The following is an 11,274-nucleotide window of genomic DNA, read 5'->3' as shown; positions in this document are numbered from 1 at the left end:
GAAGCCAGGCATATCAAAGTTACTGTAATTCTGAAGGCGTTCTACGCTCATGATCCCTGTTGCGTCCAAAAGGGATAGAGGAGAGGCGGCTCTTTTATTGTTTGGACACTTTAAGCACTTGTAAATACTCTAATACCTGCTTGCACTGGCGGAGCTAGAGGGAAGAGCCGCGGGGGCACTGCCTCCCCAAAAAATTTCTGATAATTGACTTTAGGCTATTTTCTGATTTTTCCCACATTTATTTTTTCAACATTTCCACCTGTCCTCCATAGGGAACATTTTTAGGATTTGTAAAAAAAATATATTTTATTTTGCGGACCCCCTGAGATATCCTTGGCCACCTCACAGCCCCCCAAGGAAAAAAATGCTAGCTTTGCCAGTGCCTGCTTGAGACTAAATAATGACGCATTATACACCTAATTCGATTCTAGAAAGTCCACTTTGTCCGAGGGGTTGTGTTACACCAATATTTGTTTTCATATCAACAAATCAGATTTGTTTGCTCTATTCCTGTACAGTATTTGTTTTGATTTGTTAGCAACGCAAACAAGAGTTTATGAGAGAGCAGCCCGGGGAGATTTTGTGGGTGCCAACAACATGGCACTGTGCATGCCTTCACCCTTCACTTGAGGACAAATGCTCAAATTGGTTGGATCGTACCCATCACCAAAATAGAGTCCAGACTAATCTGGCCTGTGTGGCATGTGTGATGTGGCGGCCCTGCAACAGGACACATAATCTATGCTTTGTCTGCTCAGTCCACACAAATGAGATTTATTGGATGACTTTTGTTTGTCTCGCTCGTGCGGGGGCGGGCAAACGCGACAGTTGTGCCGCCTCAATTTTTATCAGCATCACATTTTAATTCAGAATAGCCATCTAATTGCAAAATGAATGATTCTGATTTTATCATAACAGAGCACTGAAACATGTCAAACACTGCTTTCAGTTTTTTTTAACGTGATTCATGTTTCCCCTCGTAAAGATTATCGGAGAGAAGCAGCTCATGGAGATACGGACAATGTCTCTTTGTGTTTTGATGGAAAGATGAGGCCAATACCGATAAGATGTCATCGTTGTCTGAGCCACCTGTGATAGCTGCGCTTTGTATTGTAAAGGAAACGGAAACATTCCATCTTAACGGAACTGAAGGGAACAATTGTCATTTGTGGATCGTCTTGCTGTGCTACACACACTTTCAAGTACTTATATATTCTTAACACAACTGCACTGTTCAACCAAGGTCAATAAATAATGAGCTGCCTTGGAGTTAAGGTGTGGCACACGCAATGCGACAATGACCGCGCGTAAAGAAAAATAGCCGACTTGGGGAAAATGATTTGAGAGAAGCCTCTAAAAATTCCTTAAGTATGACACGCAAAAAGAGTCGCCTTTGGGCTAAATTTAATATGATACATCCTGGAAAGGGCATGTGGGAATTTACAGGGCGGTGGGTTGATGTCATGGGGGCTGAACGGGGAAAACAGAAGCAGGAAAAGGACGGCCCCCTCCTCGACAAGGTTCCCAGGCCAAGACAGAACAAGCGCATGTTGGAGGAGAACCTTGTCCCTCAGCAAATCGTTTTATGCCTAAATGCAATCTGGAGTGAAGCAGCAGTTCTGTTTATGCAAAAAGCTGAAGTCAGACAGAGCCTGAAGTCACAAAGTATCTTTTCTGTCCCTGCATTAGAGAATAAGTGACAATGTATAACAAAGGACAGGACTTCCTGCAGGACGGCCCAAGTGTGTTCTGTTAAATATCATCCTTGTGATATTGTCCTCTAATATAAAGAAGGAAAGAAAGGAAGGAAGGAATAAAGATGGAAGTAGAACAAAAGGGAAAAAAATGCAGTCTCATTCATTAAGTTAAAATAAAGTGTTTTTTGCCTTTTGTTTTTTTTTTACTGTGAAATTTTGCCTTTTTGTGGCCAAATGAGAAAGAATGAATAGGAAGGAAAGACAAAAGAAAAGATGGAAGAATGAAATATAGAAAGAAGGAAGGGGGAAGAAAAAAGAAAAGGAGGGGGGTCAAGAGTAAGAAAAACAGGAAGTAAGATTAAAGGGAAAAAGACATAAGGGAGGAAAGGACAAAGAAAGAAGGAAAGGCAGATGAGGAAAAAGTAGGAAGAAAGTAAAAGTCCATCCGTCTGTCATTCTGTACATCTGTCCCTGCATCCATCCATACAGTTTGATTGATTCAAAATATATTTTCATTTCATGTAAGCCAAGACAAAAGGTCAGTGAGTGGCACTCATTCCATTTTCGACCTTGTAATTGGAATCAAATGAACGCCAAATTGGGTTATTTCGGTCCCATCTGTTTTGAAGCTGTATTTATCTCGCCTGCTGTCCTCACTTGTTGGTGTTTGCGTATGGCGCCCCAGTGTGACTGATGGCTTGACACCACACCGGGGCTGAGTGTTACGCTCAAGGCCCAAGGAAGGAAGGCGAGGAAAAGTAGTCATTCTTTCCGAGCCATTGAGGCCAGTCTTGAGAGGGCGTCTTTTCTGGGCGTTGTCCACCCATCATGAGAGACGCCTATTGTGCCTGCTCCTGCCCGACGATGACGAGGGGGGGCTTCCAGTTATCGCCGAGTGGGAGAGGAATTAGCATTTCTGCAAAATGCTGTCAGGGCAACGAAGAATGTGACAAAGAGACACTTTGACAAGATGTGAACGTTCCTTTGCCATGATGATTACGCCGAGTGGGCGGAGTTAGTCTCCATAATTGCCCCACTGATATCTTTATGTGGAGAAAAGATGCTTTAATGCAGTATACATGGGGATTTCCTGGGAAGAAAAAAAAAAAAAGAGTTTTGAGTTACACGAAACCCGACTCGCATCATTCAAGCTAAACTACTCGTGTAGTTTATTATTGGATACATGACACAATGTAATCTGACTGGACAGAAACAGAGTAGCAAAAATCCAAGTAGGAAGTTGCAGCAACATCCTGCAGATGCTCGCGTGACGTGCTCAAGGTCCTGAGAAAGGCCGATCAAAGTCTTACAAAATGAAATGTTTGTGCTACTGTTCATAAAAGACAAGAGCTTTAGAAATTCATCACTAAAGTTCTTCACGCTGAAGTTCGGGGTCAAGTAGTAAGGAGTTCTTGGAATTCCTTGGGCGCTTGAGCAGACAAAAGAAGAGGAAGAGCAGGTCACACACTTCCTGTCTTCTAAAAGGGGGAAATGACCCGCGAGGGTGAGACGCCCAATCGCTGCTACGTCGTTGTTGTCGTCCGTGGAGGCTCTTTGAAGGAAAAACGTCAAGGTTGCTGGGATTCATCCTGGATGAGTCTTTTGCCCTTTTTTTGGGGGGGGGGGGGGGGGGGGGCTTGTTTTTTTCTGACCACGAATTCTTCTGTACAGGGCTTGCAGGATGCGCCAAGTGTCCGATCAGCTGGAAAGTCTGCTGATCAAGCCTTCTCTTCACAATGTGTGTGTGAATGTTCGTGAATGTAATTGCACCTACCTTCCATCATTTTCACCAAAGAGTCAGTGAAAGTGGGGGCACCTGATACCCGATACTTCATTAGCCCATAAAAAACACTTTAGAAATCCCCGCAGAAGCAGCAAACCATTTGATAAGTGTTCATTTGGAAAGGAGCAATTTGAACTTGCACAAAACAAACACAGGAAGCTGACTGGCTGTTTGGCTAACGTCGACCTGATAGTGTTTACTACCATAAAAGGAGCAAGAAGCTTCATGGTCAAGAGAAAAGTACCTTTTATAGCCGCTTGCAGCGTATCCCCTGTTGTGGCAGACGCTTAAATAAATGTCATTCGTCATGTGTCCGACGGTCTGGAACAGAACAACACCACCGCCACCTCTGAAAAGAAAACAAAGGTTCATTACTAAACAGCTCAGACAGGGAGGATGAGGCAGATTAAGGTGAGGAAGGAAATACAGATGACATTAAGATTAACAGGTTGGCGGAAATGAGTGAAGAATAACAGCAGGGAAATATTGCATACGTAGTATGGCATAAGGAAAAACACAACTTCATACATTGTGTGTCGATACAGTCGAGTCCAGTAAATGGAGGAAATCTTCTGTCCTCGCTCCCCCATAAAATGTGACAAAAATCCATGCACAAATTATTCCTATATTTGGTTTAAAATAGTGCTTCCTATAGTTGATTTAAAATACCAAGTAGCTCTTGAGCACCCTCTAAAATAGCTTTTTGCCCTCCTTCTTGATCTCCAATTTACATATAAAACACAAAATGAAATTCAAATAAGATGAGATAATTTTTATGATTTTATTAATGTCTTGCTTGTAAGTCTGCTGATGTACGTACATGCCGAAATAAACAAATCAAATAAAAAAACGAAATATTTCAAAGTGTCTTAGCTGAACAAATTCTAATGATTTATTACCGTTTTTCTTTATATAAAATAAAGTATCTCCTTATTCTAGTTAATAAATTGCAGCCATAGTATTGAATTAAAAATGCTTTTTCAGAGGGCAGAGCGGATATTGCGCAGGCGCAGAGTGACGTCACGAAAGTAGTAAGAGGACGTGACCAAAACAAATATGGCGCCCTCCTCAACGACAAGAAGCGTGTTGAAGCCAACAGTGAACGTTTCCGCTGCCGTTCTCTAATGATCCTTCCTATTAACTAATTCAACTCATCAATGAGAAATATACATTAACTGATCGCATTGCAGTTCACAAATGAAAGCAAAGAAAACGAACGAACCACGTAAGTACGGCGGAAGTCTTCAGTTCATATTCGAGAGTAAACATCCGGTTGTGCCTTCGTCGCCAGCTCCCCGTTGCTTCAGGAAAAAAAGTAAAATAATTCCTCCTTTTTAAAGGATGTTGCAACAAAAGGATCACGTGATGATTTAAATGCGATAGAACTGAGCATGCAAACAAACATGGACTTTGACGTGCGGACACACTGAGAGCATGGGACCAGTAAACATTGTCATTTCCACTGTAGGAAAATGTCTCGATGCAGTCTGTTTATTGCTGGACGTCAATTTCCTCCTCGTCCACACAGTAGTCCGCGCTGTCCTGGCAGTGTATCACTTTATAATCAACCTGCCTGCATTGTTCGTGTACTCCATCCTGGAGCTTGGCAACTTGGGACTTCTCTGCTTGCTCTCCACGGCGGAGGCAACGTCCCACATCGCCCAAGGTGCGACGGCCGTGCTGGGCCGCCTCATGCTGTCTCTGGAGGGACTTCTAGAGAGCTTGAAGATGGTGGGCTACCTGTTGACGCACGTGCTGCTCCGTGGCAAGGAGCAGCTGTGTCGGGGGCTGCTGTCACTGCTGGAGGCTTGCAGCATCGCGCTCAACCTCCTGGTCTACCTGGTCAACACGGGGGTCAACTACGCCCTCATCGCCGCCCTCAACGTGTACTCGGCCGTGCTCAGCGTGTGGCAGACGGTTTCCAGCCCGCTGCAGATGGCGCTGGAGCTCACGCTGACTTTCCTCACCTTCCTCTACAGCAGCCTGATCGGCACGTCCGCCTTCCTGTGGTCACCCTTCAAGCTGGCTTTGGACTTTCTGGCATCACTGCTGCACATCTTTATCAGCATCTTCATACTCAACACGTATGGCCTGGCGCTCACCGTCGGCATAGCGCTGGCAACAACGGCCTACCTTAACCCAGAAGTCACCACGCAGAGAATTGCGGCTTGTGTCAACGCCTTCCCGGCAATCCAGAGACTTTCCACGGCGCTCCATTCAGCTCTACGTTTATTACGAGGCGTCCTGCGGCACCTGCGCCGGGTGATGCTTCAACTGTACCTGCTGGAGAGAAGAATCTGGCGACAGCTGTCTCGCCACAGCAGCCAGTTGAGCCTGGCGCTGAGGACGCAGCTCCACAGGGAGAACCGAGCGGGCGGCGATCCAGACGGCGAGGAGATCAGACGAGACCCGCCCGACGGCAGGGCGGGAGACCACCCAGAGGAGCGTCCGGCATCGGCGTCATCGAGCGAGGCGAGACCTCTGAAGGCGGAGCAGCTGTGGCGCCCCCCGGCGGAGAACTTGCTGACGCTGCTGAACGAGCAGGAGCAACGCAAGATGTGCGTCATCTGCCACGACTGCGCCAAAACGGTGGTGCTGCTGCCGTGCAGGCATCTATGCTTGTGTCGAGGCTGCACCGACATCCTTCTGCAGCAGCCCTTCTACCAGCACAACTGCCCGCTGTGTCGCCGCATTATTTTCGACACCATCGAGGTGTACCTTTGAGACGGCACAATAATTCCACTTCCACATTTCCATCACCACTAAAAAGGTCCTTTTTTTTCCCCCCTCAACAAGGATTGACTCTGGCTTCACTGTGACCTTGAAATAGCCACTTAGTCATTGGCCTCCGTTTTCATTGAAGAATGATTGAAGAAATTATATTAACATCCAATCTGCCAACTGGAACAAAACTGAATTATTCTGTCACAGTGTTGCGTCTGCTTCAATTTTGAGGTATAAATGTTCTCCGCCATACTTGTGTTTTCTGAGTGCTCACTCTCATGAACTTCCTGGATCTTATGTTAAAAAAAGAACAGAAAATGTGTACACAAGCAAGTGAAAATGGCTGACTGTTAAGTTGATTCGGGCTGTGAGACAGACTTGAATGAAAACATAATTTTTGTGCAAAAAAAGTGATGATGGACATTTGGTTTGGGGTGATCACATGTTAAAGAAGATGTATTTAGGAAAGAAATATAACAGAAAATAATTTGCCAAGATGACTGAGCCTATACTGCATGGATGTATGTGGAAAGAGAACAAAAGTGGTGCTTTTGTCAGCCTCATTGTAACATTGCGAAGCCTTTAATATGTTTGTTTTTGTTTTAACAATTGTGGCTAGATATTCTCAGATCCAAAATAATTTACTTTATTTAAATAATGATTATTTTATTTTCTACCACTTCACCTGATATTTGCCACGAAATGACTTGATTTGTATTTTTGCATTTTTTCTTTCTCCTTTCTTATTTGCTTTTTTTTTTTTAACACAAACAATCCTTAAATCCACAATGCCAGTTGTTTTTTAAGTTTGGTGTTGAATCCGTTTACAATGCTCAGAGAATCATTGTGTTGTAGTTGGTATGTGCAGAGTGCTATCAACCTTTTGAATTGTTTTTCCAATGTTGGATGACCTTATATAATTTTTTGTTGTTGTTGCTTGCATTGTGAGTGATGCTCAAGAATATGTTAGCTACATCCTCCTCAGGTATTTGTAAAAGGCAGTTGGAGTATGTCATTCCTACAAATGCAGCAAAGGAGCAAGTGTTCAGAGTAAAAGAATTGAGACAATGTGATTTGCAGACTTGAATGTAACTCAACTGAGATGGAGAATTGAGTCTTTTCATAATAAAACAGCAGCAAATAAATTGTCACCATTTTGCTAATTATTTTCCATTTATTCATCTAAATAGTCCACTTGGTAATAGAATTTTTCTAACAATCTGAGTTGTCGAAAAAAATTAATTATTTTAAATCACAGGCACGTTACATATCTCAGTTTTAAGATTTTGTGGACCACATCTCCAAGTATTAGACGGTGTGCAGCAGCACGTCGGATGACTGCTCTGAAGAATGAAGTACCAGTCGAAACTGTCAGCAGGTAACATCTAAAAAAAATGGAACAAAATAATCTGTTTATAGTATTACGAAGACATGATGAATCTCATCGCAATAAATAGGTATGCATACTTGTGCAACAACGCTTAGCACATATCGCAAGGATGGGGAATCGAACCCTAAATCTGAGGCGTTATCCGTTCAGTATTGTGTTCAGCGCGCGTTGGGTAAGTACATAATAGTGTTGGCTCGTGAGTGAACGATACGTTCAAAAGAACGAACTTTTCAGTGAACGAGAGTGAACGAATCACTTCCTAAAGCGATTCGTTCTTTTTTCAGTTCATATGACTTCAACCAGTAGGTGTCAGTAATGCCCATTGAAGCTGGTGCCACCTCGCCGTAAAACAAAACGAAGAAGAAAATGACGTCACTTCCCGTTCACCAACTGAACGGATGTGTGCGTGAACGAGTCATTAACTGAGTGATTTGCATTTCCAGTTCATCGCGAGAACGGACGGATCAGTGAGGGAACGAGTCAATGGGTCAACTGCCTTCCTTCCCGTGCATCAACGGATCAGTCAGTGAACGTGTTGCGTCTCTCCCTCCTGGCGTGGACTATGCAAGCCAGAATGTCGATTTACGATTTGCCAAGGAAAGAAAGAACCACTCACTGAAACACCACTTCTTTTATGCGCGTTTTCTCCAAGCTAGCGGCTAACTTTATTGCATGAAGGGATGCGCCGTTATGCAAAAACGGGGAGATTATGCTTCTCTTTGGGTAATCTTGATTTTATAACTGATAGTTTTTAAAAACCGTGTATGCATATATACGCCTAAATATTGTTATCCAATATATCTACTGCAGTTTCACATTAGATTGCTGGTTTGGAATTTACTTTTATTATTATTTTAATAAACATTCAAACCTGTTAAAACGTGTCTGGTGTTTTATTTCTTATTTTTATTGTTTTGGGCATGAAAACAAAAATCTGACATTTGGTTAACTGCTTTATATTACAATATGTATATGTGTTTTACGTTGTGTAATATGTGTTGGTGTCCCCCAAAATAAAGAGCAAGTAGTCAAATACACATTCTTGACACGTACAAATGATGCATAAAATTATGAGGTATACCTGAAAATGGTGGTGTACCTAATGGAATGTCCGTGTGACGTCACAGATCAACCAGCCAATCAGAAGGTGGGGGTGAGGGTGGGTGTGGCACTTTCACTTTCAGTTCAGCTTTGGCCATGATTTTTCCCTAATGAACTGGCCTGTTATTAGGTACACCTGCAAATGGCGGCGTACCTAAAGGAGTGTCCGTGTGACGTCACAGATCAAACAGCCAATCAGAAAGTGGGGGTGAGGGCGGGTGTGGCACTTTTCACTTTCAGATAAGCTTTGGCCATGATTTTTCCCTAATGAATTGGCCTGTTATTAGGTACACTTGAAAATGGCGGTGTACCTAATGGAGTGTCCAAGTGATGTCACAGATCAAACAGCCAATCAGAAAGTGGGGGTGAGGGCGGGTGTGGCACTTTTCACTTAAACCAGGGGTGTCGACCTCCAGTCCTCGAGGGGCCGCGTTCCAATATGTTTTCCAAGTTACCCTCGTTAAACACACCTGCGTGAAAAGTTTTAGCTCCTTTCACGTTCTGCAAGAGCTAAAACTTTTCACGCAGGTGCACTTAACGAGGGAATCACACGGACACTCCATTAGGTACACCGCCATTTTCAAGTGTACCTAATAACAGGCCACTTTATTAGGGAAATATCATGGTCAAAGGTCACAGGTGTCAAGCTCTAGTCCTCGGGGCCGCGTTCCAACATGTTTTCCAAGTGTCCCTCGTTAAGCGCACCTGCGTGAAAAGTTTTAGCTCATTTCACGTTCCGCAAGAGCTAAAACTTTTCACGCAGGTGCACTTAACGAGGGAATCACACGGACACTCCATTAGGTACACCGCCATTTTCAAGTGTACCTAATAACGGGCCACTTTATTAGGGAAATATCATGGTCAAAGGTCACAAGTGTCAAGCTCTAGTCCTCGGGGCCGCGTTCCAACATGTTTTCCAAGTGTCCCTCGTTAAGCGCACCTGCGTGAAAAGTTTTAGCGCCTTTCACGTTCTGCAAGCGCTAAAACTTTTCACGCAGGTGCACTTAACGAGGGAATCACACGGACACTCCATTAGGTACACCGCCATTTTCAAGTGTACCTAATAACGGGCCACTTTATTAGGGAAATATCATGGTCAAAGGTCACAAGTGTCAAGCTCTAGTCCTCGGGGCCGCGTTCCAACATGTTTTCCAAGTGTCCCTCGTTAAGCGCACCTGCGTGAAAAGTTTTAGCGCCTTTCACGTTCTGCAAGAGCTAAAACTTTTCACGCAGGTGCACTTAACGAGGGAATCACACGGACACTCCATTAGGTACACCGCCATTTTCAAGTGTACCTAATAACAGGCCACTTTATTAGGGAAATATCATGGTCAAAGGTCACAGGTGTCAAGCTCTAGTCCTCTGGGCCGCGTTCCAACATGTTTTCCAAGTTACCCTTGTTATGCACACAACCGATTCTAAAGATTCAGTTCACTTGAGAACTGGAATGCACATCACTAGTACAAAACAGTGCTAACTGTTGTTAACTGACGGTCGAAATAGCAGAGTGGTTAGTGACTTGGGTTCATGCTCGGTAAGAACTTGGTTCGATCCCATGTGCAAGAATATGCCTAGATGTGCTTTTGTTGTGCAATTAACCCTTCTTTTTTTTTTACCTCGTGTAGTGTAACTATTAAAGTGTCCATGAGGTGTACCTACACATATTGTCGTATAAAGCAGTTAACCAAATGTCTGATTTTTATGTTTTAATTGGCGAATATAAAAACAAGGAATGAAACACCAGACAAGTTTTAACATAAATGTTTATTAAAAATAATATTAAAAGTAAATTTCAAACCAGAAATCCAATGTGAAATTGCAGTAGATGTATTGGATAACAATATTTAGGCGTATATATGCATACACGACATTTGAAAACTACTATAAGTGTTCAAATCAAGATTACCCAAAGAGAAGCATAATCTCCCCGTTGTTGCATAACGGCGCATCCCTTCATGCAATAAAGTTAGCCGTTAGCTTGGAGAAAACGCGCATAAAAGAAGTGGTGTTTCAGTGAGTGGTTCTTTCTTTCCTTGGCAAATCGTAAATGGACATTCTGGCTTACATCATCCACGCCAGGAGGGAGACGCAAAACGTTCACTGACTGATCCGTTGATGCACGGGGGGAAGGAAGGCAATTGACCCATTGACTCGTTCCCTCACTGATCCGTTCTCGCGATGAACTGGAAATGCAAATCACTCACTTAATGACTCATTCACTCACACATCCGTTCAGTTGGTGAAAGGGAAGTGATGTCATTTTCTTCTTCGTTTTGTTTTACGGCGACGTGGCACCAGCTTCAATGGGCATTACTGGCACCTACTGGTTGAAGTCATATGAACAGGAAAAAAAAGAACGAATCACTTTAGGCTGGTTCAGATGGGACCATTTCTCCGGAGCCCTCTCGTTTACAACTGACCCCATTCCCTTTCCCAGGTTCTAAAAATGGAGACAGACATCTGTGCAGAAAAAAGAATCCATTCACTAATGTCAGCGTGCAATCTTTTTAAATGTCATTTACGATCAAAATCTGTTCAAGGAAAACCACATCAGAGGTCAGTGTTGCTTTTGAACTAAA

At 43.4% G+C, this 11,274-nt stretch overlaps 1 protein-coding gene across 2 annotated transcripts; it reads left to right on the top strand.

The window, feature by feature from the left end:
* Positions 1-4,499: 4,499 nt before the first annotated feature.
* rnf26 (ring finger protein 26) lies at positions 4,500-7,355 on the top strand. 2 transcript variants are annotated; one of them, XM_037268086.1, is made up of 2 exons: positions 4,500-4,705; positions 4,949-7,355. In XM_037268086.1, exons 1-2 carry the CDS (start codon positions 4,678-4,680, stop codon positions 6,202-6,204), a joined length of 1,284 nt encoding a protein of 427 aa, XP_037123981.1. In that variant the 5' UTR covers positions 4,500-4,677; the 3' UTR covers positions 6,205-7,355. The 2 variants fall into 2 exon arrangements, with proteins under 2 accessions (XP_037123981.1, XP_037123980.1); XM_037268085.1 differs by having other exon boundaries at positions 4,501-4,705; positions 4,821-7,355.
* The last annotated feature ends 3,919 nt before the right edge of the window (positions 7,356-11,274 follow it).

The sequence above is a fragment of the Syngnathus acus genome, chromosome 13 (genome assembly GCF_901709675.1).
Source record: "Syngnathus acus chromosome 13, fSynAcu1.2, whole genome shotgun sequence".
NCBI classification, from domain to species: Eukaryota; Metazoa; Chordata; class Actinopteri; order Syngnathiformes; family Syngnathidae; genus Syngnathus; species Syngnathus acus.
Note: the sequence above shows the minus strand (reverse complement) of the source record. Positions and strands in the feature narration are given on the sequence as shown.

Coding starts and splice junctions, on each gene's coding strand:
- rnf26 (XM_037268085.1), top strand. CDS start 4,915: ATGGGACCAGTAAACATTGTCATTTCCACTGTAGGAAAATGTCTCGAT.